The sequence below is a fragment of the Gymnodraco acuticeps genome, unplaced genomic scaffold, assembly GCF_902827175.1.
Source record: "Gymnodraco acuticeps unplaced genomic scaffold, fGymAcu1.1, whole genome shotgun sequence".
Taxonomy (NCBI): domain Eukaryota; kingdom Metazoa; phylum Chordata; class Actinopteri; order Perciformes; family Bathydraconidae; genus Gymnodraco; species Gymnodraco acuticeps.
Window position 1 is genome coordinate 4,499,178 of NW_022990295.1, and position 27,804 is coordinate 4,526,981.

The 27,804-nt window shown below is 40.5% G+C and overlaps 1 protein-coding gene across 5 annotated transcripts in view; it reads left to right on the top strand.

Annotated features, from left to right (window-relative positions):
• The window catches only part of LOC117550154 (ryanodine receptor 3-like), a 148,992-nt gene that overhangs the window by 2,809 nt on the left and 118,379 nt on the right, over nucleotides 1–27,804 (top strand). For all 5 annotated transcript variants that reach the window (XM_034222497.1, XM_034222498.1, XM_034222500.1 and 2 more), the window contains exon 2: nucleotides 25,154–25,273. In XM_034222497.1, the coding sequence (XP_034078388.1) occupies nucleotides 25,154–25,273 (120 nt within the window). The remainder of the gene's footprint in view (nucleotides 1–25,153; nucleotides 25,274–27,804) is intronic.

Sequence of the window (27,804 nt, forward strand, 5' to 3'; positions counted from 1 at the left end):
GCCAACTCAGTGGGAGTAGGGGAAGGGAAGAGAAGAGAGGGAATGAGCGAGGGTATGAGCGAGGGTATCTCGCCATGCCATGGGTAATTTGATGTTGCAGGAAGAGGAACGGTGCAGATTGTGAGCCAGGAAAGTCAGAGAGAAGCTTCCCCAAAACTGCTGTTTAATGTCAGAGGGCGCAAGGGGGCCGCGCCAACACTTTAATAAGGCCGCATATTCTACACAGCAACTCTATTCGTCCTGTTTAGAAATTGGACATGTCCTCAGATGCACAATCTCTGGCAGCACTGGCTTCATTATAAGCAGTATAGTGAATAAAATATCTGATTAAGGTTACAGTAGCTCAGGCTGCTCATTATGCGAGTAGTTTTCTAAATGAATTGCTTGCCTGCCTGCTGTGTGTTGTGTCATTAAAGCAGATTGGGAAAACAAGAAGAAGAAGGCAAACACTTTTTATTTTCTCACTCTGCTTTTTTAAAACTCATATAACTGTCCTAGCAGAAGGCCTATAAAGTAAAAGCATGGTGCAGCATGCAGTATGACCGACCATGCATAGCCACACGCTGCACAGCTTCTCTGTTGCGAGGTTCCCTGCTAGGCAAATATCAGCTTCTGGGGATCTATTAGCGGTTTGAGTGGGAGTAGCGACTTTGAAAATGCCAGACTAGTGCTGTGACTAATGCACTGTGGCAGCGCTGGGCTTGTTTATGTGAAGCCACCGGTCTCACTTTTGCATCCAGGCGATGACTGTCAATGCAGCAACACAGAACTAACGCAACAAGATTAAACAAAACCAAAACCACATCCGAGAAAAATCCTTTAAAGCAGCGTTCATTTGAGCTATGCTATGCCACCAGTGCTATAGAGCCTGCTGCTTCCTCACCCTACTGTGAACATCCTGCTGAGTGTCTCTTCCTTGTTACTCTTCTTTCCCCTTTGACATATTTTGCATTTCAATGTTTCCCTTTTCACTTTTATCTCTCGCCTTCCTGCGGCTCTTATTCTCCTCACATCCATTGTGATCTCCTGTTTCTTTGCTTGTTATCGATGTATACTAGTACTTGGTCTATCAGAATAATGTGCTGCATGTATTCTGGAGAATGTTGCCTCGAGTTGGAAATGGGGATGAGAGAGATGTGTGATGGTGGAGGCTGTAGCTGACAGCTTCACACTGGCACAGAGGCAACTAAATGTGCCATTAATCTGCAGTGCGCAGTCAGAGATGCACTATTCTGACTCTGAAACCATGCAGAGGCTTCTTAAGTAAGGCTACATTGTTTAAGCAGCACATATCATCCAGGTTATTGCTGACCTTTCTTCACAAGCCAAATATACATTTCTCCAGTGTGTCCTTTATCTTAGTGCATATACTTGTTTGAGCATTATTTCAGTGCTACAAGTACGCCAGACTTCATATTCATATTTCTGCTCCTCCTGCTCCTCTGTCACTTGCCCCATGTATAATTATTAGAGATCCCCATGAAATTATTCCCACTGATGGGAATTCAGTTGGGCACATCATCACATTCTACTTGACACTTAGGAGGGGAGCTTTAATGTTATTATGATGAGGTCCGCTGTCATTTCATGGTTGAATTAAAAAAGTAATGACTCAGTTTCATTAGCAACCACTTTTTTGTACCATACTGTTGCAGATTTGTGAGTAGAGATTGACTCTGAAATAACTTTTAAAGAAGTGATTTCATGAAATTTAAGAAAAATCACTTAATTTCGAAAATGAGCACAGGGCATGTTTTTGACATATCGTTTTGATGTTGCTTTGTGTTTTATGATGCAATGCCATCTGTTATCATTTCATGATGCTGCGGGAAAATGCTGGACTTATTTCTCATGTATTTATTGGTGACTTATTGACTGGAGCAAGTGTAAAATCATTGATTTAGTGGTTTGTATCCTGGGCGGGTTGCATTAAACTACACAGAAAGAACAGTTATATCAGGCATATCGGTCATGATATTGATTAAATGCATGCTTTCTTTCTGCCCTGCACACACACTTCCATATCCCTACTGCAGTATTGATTTCCCTCATATCTCGCATTAACATCACCTCAGACCGTTTCAAAGTTCAACTTGCAGAAAAGTCAGTTTGGGGAAAGGTTTAGTGGGGAAGTGTTGTTCAGCAGAAGGCTGTTTCTCTGTGTTGCGTGATGAAGATGGACAGATAAGATAGGCCTGTGATGTAGAGGGAATTAAGCCAGCAGGCCTGCCCACAGACAACCCGGTGTAAAGCTTCTGTAATGAGCTATTGATCCTGCTACCAAATAGAGAAATGTCCTCAGTAATGTCTGTGGCATGCAAGCAGGTCTGATGGATCTGCTGTTCAGAGCATGAATATTTAATAACGCAGTGTAGGAAGCTTTCTTTCCAGAGAAGTACCCTTTTTTATTTTGTCTTTGTTTGTAGAGCTCCAACATGTCTGCCTTATATGTTCACAACTATAGAATCAGAGGGTGTCAAGTCTTCATATGATTCTACCATTTTAATATGGACTCAAAATCAATTAACTGATCATTTAAATTGTCGTTTAATGCATATATTATTTGACCCAAAGATATTTAACTTGGTGAGTCATCAAATCATAAACAAACACACAAAACGAGATTTAAAGAGAAATTAATTGAGATGCTTAACACTCTCCACTTTTGTACATGGGAACTCCCGGCTTGCAGTTTAAGCATGGTAAATGTTGGAAATTTAAAAACAAAAAGTTAACAAAACTACTTGGTTAGCTTAAAGGTGGGTTAGGTAATTTTGGAGAAACCAGCTCGAGATCGCTAGAATTTGAAAATACACAGCCGGAAAAAATCTGCCACTTCCTTACAGAGCCCCTCCTCCAACACACACGAACGCGCATATGACCAATGAGGGCACGAGATAAGTTTGTGCACAGATGGAAGGCTGACAGGCAGTTTGGCCATCCAGTTATTTTAGCCGGGCCGGCTAAAATGATTGGTCGTACTTTTTACAGTTTATACATACAGATGACACATTTTTTTGTCAAAGCACTTAAAATATTCATTGCTATCGGGATGTTAAGAGCATTCCATGGAATATAACAAAAAGTGTATCTCGAGCCGGTTTCTCAAACTTACCTACCCCACCTTTAAGTAAAAGTGCATAGTATGACTTAAAATGGGTATTTTTACTGCATTACTTAAGTTATTTGTATTTTTTTAATTTTAATTTTTAATTTTTTTAGTTAACCTTTATTTAACCAGATAAAAGCATTGAGATAAAATCTCATGTTCAATGCTGACCTGGCAAAGAAGGCAGCAACGTTACACATAACACATTTACACAAACATATAAAATACAGAGAACATAACTAAGAAAACAAAAGACGAAAAAGCAGTTACTACATTGTGCACATTAGGACAGTAAGAAAGGTGCACTACTTATTACTGCAAGAGCAGCTGGTGGTAAGGACTTCAGACAACTTCAATGTAAAACATGCTATTGAGACAAGTGCCCTCAGTTTTAGGCTTGATTGAAGGTCATTCCAAGAGCAAGGACCATAATAAAAAGACTCCTTTTTCCAGCCTCAGTCCGCACAGCAGGTACCTGGAACTGTATCCAGGCACTGGATCTGAGGTTGTAAGAGTCACAAACTGGGGCAAATCTGGCACATATGTAGAGTGGAAGCTTACCTAAAATGGCTTTATACATTAATAAAAACCAATGCTGCATCCTACGCATAGTAAGTGAGGACCATCCAGTTAGGCTATACAGTTTGCAATGATGAGTCCTATAGGGTGCATTTGATATATAACGCAGTGCAGCATGGTAGAGTGGGTCAAGTTTGGCCAAAACAGTGGGACAGGCAAATCTATAAATGGTATCACCGTAGTCCAGCTGGGACAGGAATAAGCCAGAGACCAACCTTTTACGAGATGAAATTGAAAAACAACATTTAAGTCTGAAAAGGAAGCCAAGAGTGAATTTCAATTTCTTTGTTAGAACTTCAATATGGTGTTTAAAGTTCAGATTACTGTCCAACCAAAAGCCAAGATATGTGTAGGTAGCGACAAACTCAACAGAGACGCCATCAAGGGTGTCAATGGAGAGGCAAGAGGACGCTGACTTGGGAGCAAAAAGCATTGCTTTGGTTTTCTTACTGTTCAATAGCAGTTTGGAATCAAGAAGTGCATGCTGCAGCGTGATAAAATCAGATTTTAAATTGGAAACGGCCATATCCAGAGAAGGAGCACATGAGTATACAATAGTGTCATCAGCATACATATGATAGATAGAAAATTGCATCTGATTACAAATATTGTTTACATATAATAAAAAGAGCAAGGGCCCCAAAATAGAGCCCTGTGGAACTCCCTTATCCAAGGTGACAGGGTCAGAGACAGTACTACCCAATCTGACGCATTGAGTACGGTCGGTTAGATCAATGTTGACTTTATTATTGTGGTTAAAACACAGCAGTCTCCTAGATAAGACGTGTGTGTTTTCATCCATCTACCAGACCTCTTCCCTACACAAGCTTACATGGACTTTGATTGCAAACATGTTGAGCATAACTCAAGAACAAAATATCTGGGAGAAAATCTGATTCCCTCAGAACGTAATTTACAATGAAGTCAAAAGTTAGAACAAAATACGTGATTTGTAATTAATGTAAATGTACTATTACAAAACCAGATCACCTCACTGAACTCATTGGAGTTTAATAGTTACATGTCAGCATTAGCATTTGGTTGGACTAACATATCTGTGTATGTTTCTAACATTCCAATGTAATGAATTTGCCTTTGCTTGTAATGAGTCAATTGTTATTCACACCAGGGACAATATAGCTATTGTAAGTAGACCGGTCGTTCTGCTAGTGGTTTTTATTCAGAGATATACAATTTTGTCTCACTTATCTTTACAAAAAGACCTGATATCGATGAGTCAGAGGCCTTTTGGTTCGCAGTAACCTCTTTTGTGCTTCGGTCATCTCCTGATATCCATGGTTGTCTGCTGTGGACCAACAACAATGCATGTAATTAATTCTGCAAGCTCCCCTGACAGCGTATAGAAAACATGCAAACATAACATTATTGCACACCACTCCTTCTTTCTAACAGGGCTGCTCATCTTGTCCATAATGGAGGCTACAGTATATTAGCTAGTCGTTTTTAGTCTGCATAACGCCACATTACCCACAATAATTATCTAAACAAACCATATGTTGAGCACAAAACGTACACATTCACTTAAAAGGCGTTATGTTAAAGAACAAAATACCATATTGCCATGTGTGCACTTGCCACATAGGTCCTACCACCAGAGCTGTTAGCCTGTTGTTAGCTTCAGCCTCCTCAATACAGCTAGCAGGGCTATCTCTGCTTCTCTTTGCCATTTCTTCTTGGCAGTTAATGTTGGCTCACACATACAAGGCTGACTTTCTGAGTAAGCTGTACTCCAAAAGGATGTGACTATCCATGAGTCACTGGTTGTAGAAAATATGTGCCCCTTCGCAATTGCCTGCCCTGACCATACTGGGCAGTTATTAGCTTATTATTCGTTGTTAGCATGAAGATGGGAAGCATGGGGAAACGGCTAACTTCTGTAAAAATCTACACATTTTGTATGTATAGCTTTTTATTAAGTAAACTTAGCCTAAGACAGAGCCAGGCTAACTGTTCCCCTTGCTTCCTATCTTTGTGCTAAGCAGCTCGCAGCAAGAAAGCATTATGTGTATTTTGACACAGAGATATGGAAGGAGTAGGCCTGGGTTGCGGTCGGATAGTTTAAAAAAAATCAGCGCCTAAGTTCTAACCCTATCGTCTATTCCTTGACTTCTGAGTGAAACGTCACGGGGTTAAGGGATAGTGGATAGGAGAATTCAAAAGGACTTAGGAGAAGAGACTGCGGGGTTGCATTCCAATAGTCCATTTAGCTTAGGAACCTTCCTAACGGAGTGAAATGACCCGGAAGTACGTCACTGGCAGCCATGATAAGTGCCGTTCCAATTCTCCAAATGAAAGGAAAGGAGGTTTCAAACTTCCTTTATAACCTGCTTTAGCTTAGGAACCACTGGACCTCCCTAACCGAAAGGAGAGGAGAAAATGCTGCCCCACAATGCATTGCAGCCGCAGCATTTGCCGTCACTCAACAGTCGGCCGTTCACGGACACAAACGATAATGGGAGAAATGATATCATGAAAGTTACGGTGCTTATTACGCATTTTAAAACGTATGTGGTAAGTTGCCAAAGTGCTTTGTTTTGAACGTTCATCAGTATTATAATCAAAAAGAGAAATATGAACGTTAGTTTTTACTGAAATGATCAAATAAAGTCAACATTTCACTGAGCTGTGTGGGGTTGTTCAACTTTTAAAAGATGTTTGAATGGTGATATACACAGTGATAGATGTTAAGGACTAACGTTTATAATAAATACATTTGTATTTATTTTAAGATCTTTTAATAGTTCATACAGTCATACGTATTGGGATCATTTGTATTAATGTGGACCGGAGGGAGAGGGTGAGGAGCATAAGTTTCACTTTCCTTTTTTATTTCAATTCCAACTTTGGTCATGAAGAATATGTTTCTCTGTTGTTCATAAAGCACAAAGCAACAGCACACAGCTCAGTGAAATGTTGACTTTATTTGATAATTTCAGTAAAAACTAACGTTCATATTTCTCTTTTTGATTATAATACTGATGAACGTTCAAAACAAAGCACTTTGGCAACTTACCACATACGTTTTAAAATGCTTAATAAGCACCGTAACTTTCATGATATCATTTCTCGGTCATAATCGTTTGTTTCCGTGAACGGCCGACTGTTGTGTGACGCAAATGCTGCGGCTACAAGGCATTGTGGGGCAGCATTTTCTCCTCTCCTTTCGGTTAGGGAGGTCCAGCTAAAGGAGGTTATAAAGGAAGTTTGAAACCTCCTTTCCTATCATTCTAGAGAATTTGAACGGCACTTATCATGGCTGCCACTGAGGTACTTCCGTGTCATTTCACTCCGTTAGGAAGGTTCCTAAGCTAAATGGACTATTCGATTTCAGCCCTAGAGTGAAAATAAAACACACGCTGATATATAAGAAAGAACAAAGTGAAGGCTTGTTTCTGTGAGACTTCCCGGGGCAACACAGTCTCACGGCATTTCATGTTATAGTCACAAAATTAATCTATTGATTCGTGTTCACCAACACGATTTCGCCATTTTTTTCGTGTCACACAGAACGATTTTAAAAGCAATGTAAATAATAACAAATTAGAAGGAAAAACAGATTTAAAAAAATACAGATTTCAGTATTCTGACACAGAACAATTTTAGAAGCAATGTATTTCTATTAGTAGTAGGTTTCGTGCCTGCACCAAATAATAACAAATTAGAAGGAAAAAAATATTTAAAAAACACAGATTTCAGTATTCTGAGGCTGAGCCCCATTTCTTTTCCTCACTGACGGCAAAAAAACTCCGACATTATACAATTTAAAATAAAATGGATAGGGTTAGGCTTAGGGTAAGATATTGAGTAAGAAAATGTTTTTATGAACCACACAGCTTCTGGTATTCCAAGACCTGACCGGACAAAAATACGTGGTGCAGGCACGAAACACACTACCAATAGAAATGCTTTGCTTTTAAAATCGTTCTGTGTGACACGAAAAAAAAGGGTGAAATCGTGTTGGTGAACACGAATCAATAGATTAAATTAATTTTGTGACTATAACACGAAATGCCGTGAGACTGGGTTGCCCGGGGATGTCAGGCTTCTCAGTTTTATCTTCATATTCTCAATTATTTGATGAGCACTTAACAGTGGGATCACAGCTGCACAGCGATAATTAATACTTCCTCCAAGGTATCATTGTTTGCTGCCACTTTACCCAAAACAAACAGAGGTATCACCTCCTCTTTTATAATTAGCTGCACAGATGGCTCTAAATGCATTCAGCACGGAAAAAGTTTGCCTCGTTTAAAACTTTCTTCCAGGTAAAACAGATTCACATTTGAATGTGTAGGCTTCACCAAACGGTGTACGGCTTTCTGTAAATATGTGTTGTAATGACTTATGTGGACATACTTTATATAGGGTGTCGACATCTGGTGATGTAACTCACATGAAAATGATAAGGGTAGTTTTAACGAACCAGGAGGATATATCAGAGGTATCAGTTTATTATATGAGAACATAACTTTTCTGAGTGACAGTGAATGCTGCGCAACTGAAACTTTTCAAGCTGCCTCTTCATGTGTAACCGACAGCCCTGTTACCACAGAAACAATCTCAGCGCATTTTGCCATTGTTCGAAATCATTAAAATGCTCACTACTTTTTGGCCATGCTTGTGATTCAATCTCCCTCCTACATGAAGCAGCTCTGGTATCTGACGTAATTATGTCCAATGTTCTGTCTCCCCACTGTGCCCCTAATAGTCCATTTAGAAGTGTTTACTCCTGCATCTGCTGCGGTTGAGGCCCACTTAGTAGGAGAAGGTTGAGTGTCTCTCTCTTGACTTTAGTGAGTTTTTTAGCAAATCTCGACAGTCCTCTGAAAATGTAGAACTGTATCATTATGCTGTGGGAAAGATACTCCCAATGGCACCAGTGCATGTCAGCGAAGCATCCTATTGACTCAACTGAGGGTCTATAATTGAGTCTTTTGCAGGATCTTCACACATAGCTGCATCTGGCGCTACAACGATTGCCTCGTTGTGAAAATCCACTGATATTCCCCCTTTAGGCGGGTGCAAAAGTCTCATCGTTTTCATCTGAAATTGACAACGGTGGCGTTTCTCACCTCATAAAAGATTCATACCTCTTTAACAACCACTGCGTTGCACCACGCCAGCACAGACAAGGATATATCACCCTATTTATTGGGTCTTGTTGCTGCAGAGTCAACGATGTGCACTATAAAGAAATGCAATATCCTGCCTTGCCAAACAAGCAGGGTTGAAGGTTCATGGGGGGTGCATGAACAGCGAGGATACTCATTAGACATAAGTGAGCATGCCAGAATAGATTAGACAACTTCACTGAGGTGACCAAAAGATGTGAGAGTATTCCATGGCATGCTAATGTGGCCTTATTCTGTAGCTTTTATCAAGCTTAGCTATATGTCTTGCTCACATAGTTGAGCTTTTTACCCCCACCCCCGAGCCGAGAATATCTGCAGCATTGCTTCGTTTTTTTTCTCAGCCCCCAGTAGCACTACCTCTTACAAAAGTGTTTCTGAGGCAATATAGCAAAGGAGCTGACTCTAAAAGTACCCCACCAAGCTCTTAATGGCCTGAAATATATGACAAATCTGATAGCTGCAGGTTGATATATGATGTGGTAACAAGAGAATGTCCTCCAACTCTGAGCCCAGATGAGAGGAAGTGTCTTAAGTTGCTTTTAACTGACATGTTGCTCAGGGTGATATTCCACAAATGTGGCAATTGTCCCTTAGTCAAACTGTTTCAGAACTCTCTCTCTGTCTTTTCTTCTCTTGTGTGATCCGGCTCTCTGAGTCTCAGCTGTACTTTAATCGTGCTGTGCAACACGAAAAAAAATCGTGCTGTGCGACACGAAAAAAAAAGGGGCAAATCGTGTTGGGGAACACGAATCAATAGATTAAAAGTCGTGTTGGTGAACACGAAATGCCGTGAGACTGGGTTGGTACTTTAGCTCTGACACCAGAACCCTTCACCTGGGCATCATCACCTGAACAAATAGAGTTTGACACAGCGGTGGCTCAGCTGTACTTCAATCTCAGCTCTCCTCTGTGCAAGCATGTGGATGAGTGCTCTGAAGGATTTCAGTCAGGTCAGGCCTTAAAGGACAATGGGTATTTGTATCCCATGTAGTGATTGGATCTCGTCTCAATTACCGACCCTGGCCCAAATATGAATATGGTTGCATTTGAAGAGGGAAAGTTCTCCCCAAAATTTAAGAAATACATGTTTTTCCATTTACCTGTCAGCTATTTATCAACTGAGTATTGGACATATTGACCATAGAGATGAAAGCCTTCTGTCGAATGTAACAGAACTCGATGTCCCTCTGTTTGTGATGCACACAATGCATAAAAATGCTCTTTGCCAGCTGTCAACAAGAAGCTAGCATCAGTTAGCTTACATGTATCTTAGCATAAAGACTTAGCAGTGTAAAACAGCAAGCATGGATCTCTTCAATGGTGAAAAAATAAACAATGCTAGTGACTTCCTCTGTTTTCTATGCTAAGCTAACTAGCTTACTGGCTCAAGGTTCATATTTAATTTTCAGACATGAGAGCAATATCGATCATCTCATCGGACTCTCCCAAGAAAGCAAAAAGTAAGTGTAGTTAACATGTCAGACTATTTGTTCATATCGTTGGCAGGCAGACCATGTAGACATTGAACTTCTCTAGTTTGATATACCTTCCTAAAATCCTTTCCAAAGGATTGGGCACAGGCTGTGGGAGTGCTGAAATGCCTGCAATCACTGCTCCCTTTTTCATATTCTAGGTCTCATATACAGTACCTTCACTTTCTTGACCTGAAAGCAAAGTGTAATTTTCATCTCCTCCCCACTTGAGCCTCTCTCTCGTCACAGTTGAAAGTGAGTCAGGCTTCGCTTCCCGCACGCAGGATGGTTACAAATGCACCTGTTATTGCTGCTCTCCCTTTGGACCTCCAAGAAAGCTCTTTCTCTAAAAATACAACACGTTGCGCTTGTCAAAAAGTAGAAACAGCGTATTTTCCATTTTCTGTGTTCTGCCACAGAAAGTCTCAATTCCCTCAGTAACTGAGGCCACTTTGTGGAAAAGAAAGAGAGGGTGTGAAAAGTAGTTTGTTCCTTTTGTTCTCCTGGTGCCAGCTCCAGCTATAGCGCCGTCGCATATGGCCCCTGAGCTTGCCCAATGCCATCAGATTGTCAGGAAAAATAACCAAATCCTCCTCTATATACCTCATGTCAAAGCACTTTAAGGCAACACAGTATTTTTGTTCAGTAGTATGGACAGTGGAAAACATAAAGAAAGGAAGGGATGAAAATGCTTACTTAGCCTTTCACTTTCAAGTCAACGCTGGGGAGCATTGCTGCAAGGTGCAATGAAACACTTTACAGCCCTCCTCTGCTCCTCCAGTGCTGAAGAACGCAGACGGGCTAAATGCCTGCAGACCTGGGAGGGGTTTGATCTGCCTGCAGGGCTCGCTTAAAACTCTTGTTCTATAAACTTTCTCCTCACATGACCTGCAGCAACCTTCATTTTTAATTGGCTAATATTGAAGCTTTTACGTTATGTGAAAGCTAACAACAGCTACAAACATTCTGTGCCATTTAACATGATGTAGCCGTCTTCACCCTACAGCTATTTGGCTCGCAGTGATCGCCATACCCGTCCAATCTCAGAGATGGATTGCCCCTGTCCATATGGTGGCTGCTGTTCACAGCTGTATAGTGCGAGTGTATGGTGATTGTGTAATTAAATTGCCTACAGTGATTAGGCAGTACAGGTTTGATGCGCAATATGCACCAGATGACTGTTACACACACAAACACACACACAACCTGAGAGTACAAACCACCAAAGATGAGTTAATTTTGCAGAGCTTTGGTGGTGTTTTTCTCATTAATTTATTCTTAGAAAGTCGAGTCGACTTTTCAGCCAATTCCCTACCTCAAACCAAGCTGAAGTGAGAGATGAAATAGTGGTTTAGCTGTTTTTCAGAGTGCTGTTGAAATATTTATGTAGAGACATTGAAGTGGTAAAGGAACTGTTTCAGATGTGTGGATGAAATGTCTGTTTAAGCATTGTAAAATGCTTTTATCAATAACTTATTTATGCATATTCTATGATCTACAGGTAGAGCCCACTGTGTACAGATAGGGAAATGTTCCAAGGTAACGTTCTGTATCCATGCCAGTGCAGTCAACAATGCAGCTGCATGCATTTGGTGCGAGGGACTTTCCACTGTCAGTGTTCAATAACAAGCAGTAAAGCTGTCATCCTCAGCACTCAGAGCAAAGCCTTTAAAGGAGGCTGAAATTTAAGCGGATGTCAAGATGAATTTATAGTTTTGCTCTGATTTTTAATGATGTGTGTGTGTTCATTGTGCTCTCTAGTTCTGTTTGCCTTTCTTTCTTCATGTCTCTCACTCTCTCTAATCTCTCCTTCGCTCTGTCTGTGCTCTGAGGTCAGCATGTTCACCAGTGTGCCTAGCGATGAGCATTAGCGCTCCCATTTACAAAGCAACACTGAGTCATGGGAACAAAGCTACGCTGCTTTGGTACAACTTTTTCTCTCTTTCCATCTCTGCTGGTGTGAGCATTGAGCTGCAAATACATGCATCACTTCAACAGTGAAGCTGCAGAAAGGATGGGTAAGATCCACCAGAATATTCAACAGAAAATATGTATTGTTTTGCGGTTCTTCTTCTAATTCTGAAGAAACATTATAAGGAAAGATGGAAAAAAGGAAATACATAAAAAAACTAATTATGGAAGTATGTATGCTAATAATGTGAGAATTTGAACTGCCTTAAGATATACAGTACAAATAAATCATTAATCTATTGATAAGTTTGGTTGTAACGTCCTCACTAAGCTTTTAGTCATTTAAAAAAATGTCTACCATCAGTTTTCAATTTAAGATGTATCTTAGCTAGTTGGACTATGCAAATGACCTACAATAAAAACTATAACACCCTCTAATCAAAAGCTTATCCTTTGTGAATGCAGGCATTGCTCTGATTTATTTATATATTAGAGTTACGAGCATCCATGCAGTTAAATAAAAGAAAGCCATTTCTTATAAAAACTAAGCGAACTGACTTCATTTTGTCATTAAGGGATACGATATTATCAACAGTTTGTATTTTAATGTAATGCTAATGTGAGTTTTGGCTGCAGATAAATAATGCGTGCTACAATAAATAGATAATTTTTTTTAAAAACAGTACAATCTTACTGCTCCGAGACTATGGGATCACTATACTGTAGAGAAAGATGGCAAAAAAGGAGTTCTAGTTTGAATCTGGTAAATAGAGCTGATTATTTGATGTGACCCTAAGTCAGTGGTTCTCAAACTTTTTTTGTCAGGCCCCCCCTTTGGAGAAAAAAAAAGAGTCTGGCCCCCCCAACACAAATAGTCAGGCTCAGTGGCAGCACCAGAGATTTCTTTTGGGGGAGCTGTGGGGTAGCTTGACGTTTCATAGAGGGTGATCAACAATTAGGGTTTCCCATTAATGTACCGGTCGCTATAGTGGAATTTTCTACTACAACAATCCCCACACAAATACACAGTGTGACAGTTACAATGAAGGCTCGATAATCAGCTCACGGCGGCATATAGGTGTAACTAGGGGTAAAGTGCTATTTTCATAAGTGGGGAGTGGACCTAACATAGGGGGGTCCGGGGGGCAAGCTCCCCCGGGAAGATTTATTTCTAAATATTGAAGTTAAAAGCATCAATCTGGTGCACTTTGAGAGCAACATGACGAGATCTATAGATACCTCTCTCAACATCCTTATGAAACAGACCTGGAAACAGATTTACTTTTTCTTTATGGATATTTTACAAATCACCCTTTTAAACTTTATTCTTTTTTTACTGTCATATAGTATTTCATACCTGTTTTTCATTTATTCTCTTATTTTTTTTATAACTATAATGATCATATAAACGTGTGCCTCGGAAATAATTGTTTACATCAAAACGTTTGAGACCCACTGATATAACTTAGACTAAAGTTATCTATCTAAACACTCAGAGAGTCCTTTAGTTCACTGAGCCTCTCAGTCTGACAGGAGAGGACTCTCCTCCACTTTGTTGTTGAAAAAACTCCTTATATCCGTTAGCGTAGCTCGCTAGCACCAGAAGCTAACAACAACGATCTCCGGTACCGGTGCGCTCTCTCTCGCTCACGCACGCACACGCACGCACACAAAATGGCTCGTTCCACACACGCACGCATGCACACACACACACACACACACACACACACACACACACACACACACACACACACACACACACACACACACAAACACACACACACACACACACACACACACACACACACACACACACACACACAGACACACAGAGAGCCGAGCTTTAATAAAACACAGAGACCCAGACGTAATAGTACTGTACTGTATCATATTATTTTCGAATCAATAATTTTTCAAATTATGATTTCTTTTTTTTGTAATGACCATTTTTCCTCCTGGACTCTCGCTCCCCCCCCTGTCATGCCTCTGCGCCCTCCACTTTGAGAACCACTGCCCTAAGTGCAATTTGACCACCTGATCCTTTTTTATTCTAAAGATTAAAAGAAGATAATGCTGCTCCTAAAAGGAACATAATGTACCCTACATATTGTTACTTCATATTTAACATACATAATCTTACAAGGACCAGCAGGTTGGCAGATGTTCAGCTGATAACTCACCTGTGATTTAACAGTGAGTCAGTACAGACTGCAGTTCTCTCCTGTGACTGCTGTAAATAGCTTTCTAAGAGGCCTGGGAAACACCTGGTCTTTTTTCTGTGTGAGTGTGGGTGTGAGAGCGTGTGGGGGGTACAGCGACCGCCCAGCTCTATTTTGTTCTGCAGTGCCCGACCAGCTGTATCAATCTGTCCCGAACAAAGTCCCGGTGTGTGTGTGAGCCAGCTTGTGCACAGTGTTGACTGGCAGCAGGCCCCCGGTGATGAGGTACACTTATTAGCCGGTACACTGTAGAAAGGTGTCACACTGGAACAAAGGCAGGTTTAGGTGTGTGTGTGTGTGTGTGTGTGTGTGTGTGTGTGTGTGTGTGTGTGTGTGTGTGTGTGTGTGTGTGTGTGTGTGTGTGTGTGTGTGTGTGTGTGTGTGTGTGTGTGTGTGTGTGTTGTGTGTGTGTGTGTGTGTGTTGTGTGTGTGTGTGTGTGTGTGTGTGTGTGTGTGTGTGTGTGTGTGTGTGTGTGTGTGTGTGTGTGTGTGTGTGTGTGTGTGTGTGTGTGTGTGTGTGTGTGTGTGTGTGGTGTGTGTGTGTGTGTGTGTGTGTGTGTGTGTGTGTGTGTGTGTGTGTGTGTGTGTGTGTGTGTGTGTGTGTGTGTGTGTGTGTGTGTGTGCCTTAGCTTGCAGGATATTTTCCATCCTTCTTTCCTTTCCTTATTCCTCTCCTCTCGTCTCTGCTCTGCTGCCTTATTCTCTCTCCTCCCAGAGGGCCGCTCAGTGACCCCTCAGATCGGTTTGCTGTTGAGACTTTGGCTCAGGATCAAGATGAAGAAGACAGAACTGATCTGACCTCAAAGAGCGAGGCAGGGAGCAGAGAGTCTGGATTTTATCACCATGTGCCTTTGCTTTGAAGAAGGCATACTTAGCAAAGGCAATTTCTTAAAGGGAGGTGTAATCGCCTCTTTTTTTATAAAATCTGTTCTATTTGCTTACCCTTTGCTTTGGATTGGTAGTTTAAAGCAATGCATTTTTTGCACTCAGCTTCATGTTTTTAACTTTATTTACTGTCTTATTAGGAGAAGACAGAAGATGTTGTTGACATAGACACATGGCCTGTGGCTCCGTCGGGTGACAAGGCATCTAAGAAGCCAAATCTGTTGCATGGATTTTAACAGGAGACACATTAATGAGGAGACTACTTGTCATGTTGATCCTGACTTGTTGTAACACTATTTTCTCTGCAGAATTGATTCCTAAGACTTGGGGTGGACTATCTTTTCTAAATGATTATGAGCGGTAGTAATGTCAAGCAACATAGTGCAAACAGTGGTAATACAAGCCCTATGAGAAACATTGGAGCAACACATGAAATACCAGAGCAACTCACTTACCATCACAGCCAGTCTAAGTGCTCAACAACGGGAAGAATCCTGTTTTCCTGCAGAGAGGCCCTTTTTCTCTGTTGCTACAGCCTATTTGTGTCTGTAAGACATTTTCTGACTTTACAATGGTTATTGTTGTGCCTCCACGATGTACTTGCCAAAACACTGCAGCCCTGCACAGTGCACAATAAGGTGGCAAGAGTCTTCTCATGAACTAATAGCATTCACTGTACCGCTACCTGCTGAAATACTGAATACATCTCTTTAAAGCAAAGGCTTGGATACTCAAGACTCCTCCGGAGAGCACTTTGGTTCACACTGCTTCTATACTTATTCCAGCTCTTAAGAGGCAAACTTCGCCAGAGCAAGTTACACCCCACAAACCCTGGACTTCTCATCTTTGTTTTCTGGAGGGGTAGACTCCTGTGCATGTGTACAAAATAAAAAAGAGCTTTGGAGAAAAAGAGAGAGAAACCTGATGATCTTTAAATGAGTGCAGACTAATGAGAGCTGTAATGACAGGATTTGTTTCACATAACAACCCATTAGGCTATGTGCCTCTAAACTCTGTAATCACTCCTTACTATCATCAATAATGATTATTTATTTAAAAGCAGTAGTATCAGTGAGTCCATGCCAACAGCACTACAAGGTCAGGCCTGTAGGGCAGCACTGGTGGGTTAGCACTCTCCAGACTTAGTGGTTTACATGATCTTTTTTTTTTCATCTCAGTCAGAAATTCATTGGGTGATTGGCGGGCAGCACGCTTGTTGAGGAGACATTTGTTATACCCGACTGTCACTATGCAGAAATATCCACCAATGTCTTTTATTCCCCTTCGCACCAGAAGCACATGATTGGTTAAAACCAAGAAAATATACCGTGTCATCACAGCCCCGCTCATTGATATTCTGCATGTGTTACTGACACAGATCCCATTGGAATTTGACAGAATTGTTGTTTTGTGCACACACACACTTTTATACACAGTGGAGATGACAAATGCATGATTTACACAGAACAAAGGAATAAGCCTGAGAGGGCACTGTATGAGAGTGGGAGTATTATGATAGAGTGAAATTCAATCTCAAGGTGCCCTTGGAGACTCGGCTCACTTCTCACATTGTTAAAGGACGGCTGAATGAATGACTGTTTTCTTTAATCTACAGTATAGAGAACTGAAGCCCTGATGTCACATTTGGGCTGGAAGTGTCTCTACTCAATTCTGCACATGCAAAATGATTTGTATATTTCTTTAGTGCAACCATTGACTGTTAATTTGCCTTAGTTGCAGTGTTAACATTTGCTAATGCATGCTAACAATCAGAATTAAGATTTTGTACTAGGTAAACATTCATAATATTGGCATCGTCTTTTTTGATGTTATGCCTGTTGCATGCTAACGTTAGCTCAGTGTTTCTCAAAGTGGGGCAGAGGCATGACGGGGGGCACGAGAGACCAGGAGGAAAAATGGTTTTGAAAGTACAAGTACGTCTGGGTCTCTGTGTTTCATTCAAGTGAGTGAGTGAGTGTCAGTCCCCGGACCCCCCTATGTTAGGTCCACTCCCCATTTATGAAAATAGCACTTTACCCCTGCTTACACCTATATGCCGTGAGCTAATTATTGAGCCTTCATTTTAACTGTTGCGGGTGTACTGTGTATTTGCGTGGGGATTGTTGCAGTAGAAAATTCCACTGTAGCGACCGGTACATTAATGGGAAACCCTAAATGTTTGAGCACCCTCTATGAAACATCAAGCTACCCCACAGCACCCCCAAAATAAATCTCTGGAACCGCCACTGAGCCTGCAACCCCGTTTTGAAGAAATGTGCAGTGCCAAACAGGCTCATTGCAGCCACCTGTGATAAGACACAAGTTTTTGCCAAATATCAGCATTTCTTATTGTTCTAGGGATTGCACAATTGTATTATGTATTTTCTTTTGACCACACAGACTTATGGAGCATTGTTTTATTATCACTGTTCGAGCAAAGGAATGCACACGTTCATATTGATGTATTTTAATAAATGTGAATTTGGCCCATTACGTGACTATTTGTGTTGGGGGGGCCCAACTTTTTTTTCTCCAAAGGGGGGGCCTGACAGAAAACCACTGCGTTATCTCCAAGCATTTGCGTGCCTAAATACTGGGTCACCCCTATGTTCCCAGAGTCCTACTGTATGTTCTTCATAAAGACATTGTAAGTGATTGGTAATGGTAAGATATGGGCAAAGATTGCTCTTGGTCAACTGCAAAAAAATGAAGATATAGATTTTTCAAATGCAGTTTTAAAAGTAGTATTATTAAAAAAAGGTGGAAATATAATATATCTTGCATGAAAATGTCAAGGCATAGTTTTTAATGTGTATTACATAAGTGGATGATTTCAACATTTGAGCTATACAAACATACATTGCTCAGAGCATAATACACTTTGAAATGTCTCTTTAATGTGTCATATGAATTGAGCAGGGAAATAAAGGACCCTGGGAAAATAGATATACGCTACCTCAATATTTTTCCTTTAAGACCCTGGTCTAGTCTTGTTTTTCAGTCAAGACAAAACAAAGTGTCCTACACAGCATAGTGTTGAGAAAAAATGAACCAAAACAACATTTTGGTTATCTATACATACTTTATTATTTTTTTGTAAAGAGTCATTAGAGAAGTCCATTTGATTATGTTTTTTTAACCCTTACAGAAAGTAAAAGTTCCAGTTTCTCATCGTCGACTCAGCGCTCAGATTCCGCCTAACCTTTTTTATTGTTGCTATAGAGATCTTTACACCTCTTATTTACAGTCGAGCAAATAGGAACAGAATCACCAAAAGTCTGATTTTATATTTTTTTGATTTTGGAAAGTGACCCGTCTCCAAATTGAGCAGAGCATCTCCTTTCCTCCCAATCTGACACACATTACTATAGAGCTTTACTTTAGAATGATTAATAGAAGTGAGTGCCCCCCCCCCTCCTCCTCTGTAGAAGCCAGGTGCAATCTGGGATGAGTGAGTAAGAGGGGTTGGTGACAGGCGGCAAAAGAGACAGACAGAGAGGCAATGTCAGATACGTAATTGTGCTTCGGTGTGGGGGTGAGACGGTGGTGGGGGGGAGGCTAGACAGAGGCAGAGACATGAGTTAGCCTCTCTGATTAAAGTGTGTGTGTGTGTGTGTGTGTGTGTGTGTGTGTGTGTGTGTGTGTGTGTGTGTGTGTGTGTGTGTGTGTGTGTGTGTGTGTGTGTGTGTGTGTGTGTGTGTGTGTGTGTGTGTGTGTGTGTGTGTGTGTGTGTGTGTGTGTGTGTGTGTGTGTGTGTGTGTGTGTGTGTGTGTGTGTGTGTGTGTGTGTGTGTGTGTGTGTGTGTGTGTGTGTGTGTGTGTGTGTGTGTGTGTGTGTGTGTGTGTGTGTGTGTGTGTGTGTGTGTGTGTGTGTGTGTGTGTGTGTGTGTGTGTGTGTGTGTGTGTGTGTGTGTGCCCGCTTGAGTGTGTGTGCATCTTGGCACTCAGACAGGAATGTGAAGCGTGGATCGATACCGTCCTTATATTGCCCAAATCAACCCAGCGCACGCTGCCTCACCAGAGCGGCTGATCGCGTGTTCCAACCAGAGCCAAGTGTTGATTTACCGTAGAGGGCTATTCAGGCTATTCATTTCAATCTGTATCTGTGTGTGAGATAAATAACATTTTCATATTGATCCACGACTGTTACCATTATCCAAAGTCTTTCCCATAACAGTCCCATGAATGGCACAATCAATTCCAGTCAGTATTCTTTCAATTAGATTTGCTTCCTACTGTAAATACTGTAGAGATGTATAAGTATGTAAAGTAGTTATCCCAAACTGTAAATTACAATGAAGGACCAACGACGATATAGCCCGAAAATGATGACATGAAAATCATACCTAATGCTGCATTCATGTTTTAGGGAAAGGAAAAGATCCCTCGACTACTTTTATTTTTACAGTGTCGGATAAAAAACTGTCCATTGACCAATGACCATATCACTTAAGATCAAACTAGGATCAAAACCTAGTTAATTAAGTCACTTAAGTGGTGTCCTGCCTTACCTTTTCCTTCATTTACAGTTTTTTGATAGCATTTCACCTGCTTGATGTACATATGATTAGTTTTATTCAACGTATTGACATTATAACACTATATTTTCGTTTCCTAGTCATAAATACAACAATTAAGTTGCAGAAAATACCGATAACGCTATAAACAAGACAGAAACAGAAGATTGATCATCCTCTTACCTCATTTGCTTGCTTTGCCGAACCATAAATAATCTAAACTCTAAACAATACAGGTACAGGAAACAGTATTGAATTAGGAAACAGACTTTAACCAACTTAACCTAACCTAAAGTCACCCTATGTCACATTCATGCATGTTGCTGCAGTAGGTAGTCATGATGCAAATATGTTAGCATGATAGTGATCGCTAGTCATTTATATCAGAAGGCAAGTTTTTAATTACATTACAAATAATTGTTGTATTGTCAAAATTGGGCACTCATCTACTCAAATGGTCACAATGTGCTCCGAGTTGTGGGGAAAAAAATGACATGCTTGTGTTGTCAAGGCCCTGAGGCTTGTCAATATAGATTATCATGCCCTGCTTTTTAAACGCACCAAAGTTAAACACAAAGAAGTACATGCACAGGCACTTAGAGCCATACAGATGCATCCTCTCTCTCTCTCTCTCTCTCTCTCTCTCTCTCTCTCTCTCTCTCTCTCTCTCTCTCTCTCTCTCTCTCTCTCTCTCTCTCTCTCTCTCTCTCTCTCTAGCTCTCCTTCTGCATCATGCTATAATGGAGTGCTTCACTGTTACTACTACTACTGCTGTACTCTGCTCTCAGCACAATCCCCGCTACATTAAATAATGCAGCTGGCCATTGTTCAGAAGCTCCCCCCGCCCCATCCCATAGCATCACATATCAGCAGATTTCCGCTTGCTCCGCTATCACAAAGAATAACAATGTCCAATTCAGCGTTTACAGGGCCAACCCTATACACATAATCTAGCCATTTACACAACAGCAGCCTCAGATGTTTGTTCTCAGCTGTAGTTCTCCCTGAAGAATGCTAACTGGGGGCTTTTCTCACCACTACACCTGCCTTTGTTGATATGTATGTAATTGTAATGGATAAATCACTATGACAGAAACGGGTTTAATATCCACATGGCTCATCTGCATTACATATTTAAACTAGAGAATGCAATTCCTAAAGAAATTGCTAGTGGGAATGCTTTATGCTGAAAAGCTGACGCTAAACTGCTATGCTGAAATGTAATGTGCAAGAAAAAAGTGAAGAATTTAGATTGAAATGATACATGAACACTGGGGGCTTGAATGTGTGATGAGAGAAGAAAAGAAAGTAAAAAGGCTTGGAAAAGCAGCAGAATATTTGAACTGCAAACTTCTGAACTAACTTGATGGTGAATGATCTGTCGCCATGCCAACGGCATTTGATGACATCCCATAATACGCTTAGATGCGTTGATGGCTGCATCGTTACCAAACCTGTGAAGTTTTGGGCCATTTGGAGCATTTTCACTGAAGTTATGAGAAAACCGTGTTTCATGGCAAGGCACGTTTATTTATACAGTATAGCACCTTTCAACACAAAGCAAATTCAAAGTGCTTTACAAAAAATGAAAGACATTAAGAAAATGGCATTTAAAATCAGTCATTAAAAAGAAAAGATAATAAAATAAACATTTAAAAGAAAAAATACATGGATAAAAGTTACAGTGCAGTTTAATATGTGAATAGTTCAATTAAAAGCAGCGACAAAAAGAAAGGTCTTTAGTCTGGATTTTAAAGTAGTCAGAGTTGCAGCGGACCTGCAGGTTTCTGGGAGTTTGTTCCAGATATTTGGAGCATAATAACTGAACGCTGCTTTACCATGTTTAGTTCTGACTCTGGGGACAGAAAGCTGACCAGTCCCTGAAGACCTGAGAGATCTGGATGGTTCACAATTTAGCAGTAGGTCAGAAATGTATTTTGGGCCTAAACCATTCAGTGCTTTATAAACCAGCAGCAGTATTTTGAAATCTATTCTTTGACACACAGGAAGCCAGTGTAAAGACTTCAGAACAGGAGTGATGTGATCCACTTTCTTAGTGTTAGTGAGGACTCGAGCAGCAGCGTTCTGAATCAGCTGCAGCTTCCTCATAGATTTTTTAGTGAGACCTGTGAAGACACCATTGCAGTAGTCGAGTCTACTGAAGATAAAAGCATGGACAAGTTTTTCCAAATCCTGCTGGGACATTAGTCTTTTAATCCTAGATATATTCTTTAGGTGATAGTAGGCTGATTTAGTAACTGTTTTAATGTGACTGTTGAAACTCAGGTCAGAGTCCATGACTACACCTAGATTTCTGGCTTTATCTGTTGTTTTGAACATTGCAGACTGAAGCTCAGCGCTAACTATTATACGTTCTGCCTTGGCTCCAAAAACCATTACCTCAGTTTTATGTTTGTTTAATTGGAGAAAGTTCTGACACATCCAGTCATTGATTTGTTCAATGCACTTACTTAGTGTTTGAATTGGAGCATAGTCTCCTGGTGAAATTGTTACGTACATTTGTGTGTCATCCACATGGTAACTTATTTTACCATTATGAGCCAGTGGTAGCATGTAGATGTTAAAGAGAAGAGGCCCCAAGATGGAGCCTTGAGGTACCCCACATGTCATATTTGTCAACTCAGATGTGAATTTACCTATAGAAACAAAGTTTTTTCTGTCCTTTAAGTAGGATTCAAACCAATTTAGAACTGTTTCCGAAGGTCCCACCCAGTTTTCTAGTCGGTCTAGTAATATGTTGTGGTCAACAGTGTCAAACGCAGCACTGAGATCTAATAATACTAACACTGAAGTTCTGCCACTGTCTGTGTTTAAGTGGATGTCATTGAAGACCTTTACAAGAGCAGTCTCAGTGCTGTGGTTTAGACGAAAGCCTGACTGGAACACATCAAAACAGTTATTTAAATGCAAGAAGTTACTCAACTGTTGAAAAACAACTTTTCCAAAGATTTTACCTAGAAATGGCAGGTTTGATATGGGCCTGTAATTGTTCATTTCTAAAATATGTGGAACATGTTGAAGTCAGTATGAAGTCTCCATCAGACGGAAAAGAATAGGCTGAGACAGTCTGTTAAACTCCAGTGACCACGTCATTAGTCTGCTGCTCTAATTATGTCAATTGGAGTTATGATATCATCGTGTTCCATGACACAGGTGTTTATATTTGAGCTAACAACGTGTCCAGAGATCGAAGGTTTCCATGGTAATGTGCAGTAATCAGTGAGAGGAGAGCATTTTCATTGTTCTGAATGAGAGATAAACCTCTTACATGTGAACGTTTTGTTGAAGAACCGTAACAGATATCGGTAAAATTTCAAAGTGTGATACATGTCAAGGAACTTGAGCATCTGAAGTGTACTTTTTGTGTACTTTCGGGTTAATAATGTGGCCTTTTTGGCAGATTAACTAAAGGTGTGCGGCTGCTGTGGTGGGGAAAGATGAGGCTGAATTTACAATGGGGTTTAATGGAGACATGTTGAAAGTTTTTGTCACTTCATGCCCTCAAGAGGCATTTTGTTTAATTATTTTTGCCTCATTTCTTTTATCTTTCAAGCTACGAGATGTTTTCCTACGTTTCTCATGAAAGATTATGTCTCAGGAATTTAGGGTTTGGGAATTATGGCAGGTTTAAAAGAAAATATGAAGGCACAATTAAATCTGTCCTCCACTCTAGCTGTGACATCACGCACTCTAAAATCTGAAGAAGGCCTCTTTACCAAGGTCTGAACAATGTTTAATATCTCTAAAAGTAAGAATCAGATTTAAAAGTTGTGTTACACGAATAATGTCAGAAAGATGTGTAACATTTTAAAGTTGGAATGAGGTTTCTGAGTGAAAGTATGAAGGAGCAGTTAGCCATTGAAGAAGGAGCAGTTAGCAGTTGAAGTTGCATGAAGATTGTTGAAGTCTGAAGAGTTTCTCCATTGACTTCCATGTTAAAAATGTGATGAATTATGGGATGTATCTCTAGAATTATGAAAGTTATGAATGATAAAAGTAATAGCCATCGATTCCCGACCGAGCTGAACGTTTTGATGTTTGAACAGAGTTTCTGCGATATTCAATGTGGGAGAAGAAGAGGCGCAAACCACCCGGCGGAATAATAAAGAATTTCGTGCGTAGCATAACAGATAGTTGGAATGCTGTGTCAGCATTCCAACTAAATTATTTATTAAACTAGGATTACTGTGTATGCCTTATTTAACATAAACAAAGCATAGCAAAGCTATAGATAATGTTGTTAATTATTTACAACATAGTTCTTCATTATCCCTGTGCCGTATGAGCTGCTGCTTAATTGTGTTTAAAAGGCTTTCCAATAGTCACTTATTGTAATTCTCTAACACAAACATCAGGATGTGGAGGCCAACATTATTAACATATATATTTGTACTCTCTAAATATTGTATTTAGATGCTTCTGATACTGTATAAAGGGTTTAGCTGTCAAAGAAAGGTACCAAGACATTTCCTAATAAATATATACATTCGTTCAACAAATATAGGTAAACATGCTCAAACATATGCACGCATCATTTCATACATAATTACTACTGGGGTGTCGAAGCCACACAATTCCCCTCTTTTACATAAATACTTTATATAAGCAAATTCACTCAGACCATCATTTTCTTTTTTAAACGTGTTACGCTCAAATTGATTGCCTCATTTGTACAATCTAAACAGAGTAAACAGCCTAAAGCGTCGACTCAAAGGAATCCACCATGGTTGCTCTCTGTTTGATCATCACATTCAGACGGATATCCTCCCAATTAGCTGTGCCCAGGCAGTGAGAAAACGCATTATAAGAAGCAGAGGGAATGTATATTAAAATTAACTGTTTTATTGGTGCACTTGACTGTTTTAGTTTTATAGTTTTAGTACAGAATGGTATGCTGCTTCAATATTATATGTCACATTTTATTGATCCCGATACAACAAATCAGAAAAGAGTGAACAGAACGCAATGTGAAACCACTCAAATTGTGTCTGAGGTATACTGTATGCTTATTTGCTATGTCAAAAATGCCAATATTTCTATATGTAAAAAATATTTTCCATTTTTTGAATGTCATGTGTTATTGCTCCAACAGTCTCCGGTTGTCCTTCTACCACTATAGTGGGGGAAGACAAAACACTTTTAGTGGCGCAGAAGAGTCTTCCCTGATCAATAACCCAGGCTTGGCAGGTGTGTGGGTGAGGTGTGGTTGTCTCAGGTCATGAAACACCCACACACAGCGTCTACATGCACAGACACACAGACTGAAGTCCTCTTTTTTTTCTCGACAGGATGATGAAGTGGTGCTCCAGTGCGTGGCCTGCATCCAGAAGGAGAATCGCAAGTTCTGCTTGGCTGCCGAGGGGCTGGGCAACCGGCTGTGTTACCTGGAGCCCACATCTGAGGCCAAGGTATGCACAAATCTTTAATCCTCTTTATCTGAAAAAACATTCAGCAGAACTCAGAAATGCTTGTTATTGTGTGTGCGGTCACTCTCATCTATTCTACTTCATTCGATGGGGTTTGTTTTCTCTGCTGTTTTTATAATCAACTATATGTTCACACACATTGCATACACAGACTGTAATCAAACAAATATCACATAACACATTTTTTAGAAACTAGACAACCATTTTATTCATCCTTGTTTATGTCCGGAAACAATTCAGAGAAGCTTAGCGGAGATGCACAAAAAAACGACAGCTCAGCACCTCATCAAAGCTCCCATCCACCGTAGTCTATTTGATGAGCTTTTCTTTTTAAAAGGTTCAGGAAAGATGTGGCACCTTGGTTGGTCCGCTGTCAGATGATAATTCCCAGAAAGTATGCACCTGGACATGTTTGATGGATTGTTTCATAAACATTGCTGCTGTTGGCTCTAATTGCCCACGGCTTTATTGCAGCAGAGCGGTAGCTGCGGACGCATTTGATAGCTTGTGTGACTAAGTGAAAAGTTATAATTACGGCCGTTAAGAAACATTTCATTGTTTGCCTTTGTAATCAAGAAACTGCATACTTTATTGCATTTTTGTGTGAAAATAGTTTATTCAATCTAGAAGCAGGAATATCTGAATGATGATTGGCTGTTGGAGTGGATGTGTTCCCAAGAGACTCTCACCTTGTTGCTCTGCCGCTTATCTGGCATTATTGCTTTCCCATAGCAAAGCCTGTCAACAGCAGGCCTAATGGGCTCTGTCCGCATTGATTGTCTATTAATCATAACCCATTTGTATTGTCTGAGATTCATTAGGCTCAAGCTATGACACCATACATGTGTGAGGTACAGCGAGGTGTTCAGGGGAAAGACACTAAAAAGAAGTAGGGATTAAAGATTATTGTTGTCCTGACATCCAGCATGTTCTCTTCTTTCCAACACCACTTCCTGTCATCCAACAGCACTCATAAAGAGTATGTGTGGGTATGTTGGGGGGGCATTGTGCCCAGAGGGAGGTGAGGCTTTCACCCCATATTGGATGGTAATTACACTTGACAGATGTGATGGATGTTCTCCCTATCTGGCACTTTGTCTTCATTGCCTGGGTTTTTTTTTTTAATGAAAAGGCATCACCCCACCTTTGGGATCAGCGATGGAGAGGTGAAAAAGACCCAAACATGGCAATTAGGAAACGGGCCTGGACAACTGAATAGGATGCCTCCCTTTTCTTTGTGAACTAGTCTAGTAACGGGGCAAATAACCAGGACCGCAAGAGGAAGTTGATTTAGAGTTTGCACAGTTTAAATGGCAACATCAATCAGCCTGAAAGAAGCTGCTTGATTTTGATGTACGACCAGCAGGTCTTGCCTGTCAGCGACTCAATATTATGACCACTGGAGGGTTGATTCCCACATACCATAATGGCAGTGTGTTTTTGTTGTGTGTGTGTACAAAATGTGAATCAAAACAGATCCACTCACGTACGTCAACTGACCAATAGTAGTTTTAAAAATATCAGTTTTGACTCCTATCTTTGCCGCTTAAACTAACAGTTTCAGCAGCTCCTCCAAATAAGCTGTAAAGGAATGGCGAAGTTTGAGGTCACCGCATCAGGCCAATCAGCTTTGGCCCTTTTTCACCCTCTCTCTGAAGAAAGACATAACGACGACATCCATCCCTGCCCACCATCTAGCTACGCTCTTTCTCTCTTCACACTAGTGGTCATAAAGCAAACGTCTGGGAATGGCCGGCATGCTGTAAAGCTGTCTCCCTGCTCCGACTAAGAGGCCATCTTGACAGGGCTGGACACTCATCATCCTCTACAGCTCTTTTGGACCCTCATCTAACTCCATACAAATTGTTACAGACTTGTGTCTGGGGAGAGCAAAGGTCAGCTGTCAGTCACCCAGAGAGACGAGGGTAGGGGGTGGATTGCTTTCTAGGGTCCTCATTATGATTTATATAGTAAAACGTCTAGAGGACGGGCTAGTCTGTGTAGAGGGCAGGCATCACCAAATGCCCAAACAGCATGCTGAAAATATGTTAGCCTATATTGCATATTGATTGTTGGGGGAGGGTGTGCTAAATGTATTTAGTGGAGACCCAAAAAAAGCTAAAAGGACTGAATATTGGATTTGCATCACTCCAAATATTTTCAGTATCTGACTTTTTGCTAAGCTAGGCTAACCATCTTCTAGCTTTTAATTAAACCTGCAAAATATTTTTTTACCACTAAACAACTGTGGAATTGAGCTTTTCCCTTTTGAATGAATCCACCACAGATGCTAAATCAGACAATTAGGTTGAAAACAAATTAATAGTCTTCGCTCAAAAAACGATCTTAGTTCATGTCTCAATAGCGATTGTGGAGTGTGCATAATTTGTAGTATGCCAATGAGACTGGAATTATTATTGTTGAAATCCAACACACTGGCATGTGTTGCTATAAATCAAGTTTTCTCATACTGATATTCTGAACAATCTGTGCTGTTGTATTTGCTGTAAAGT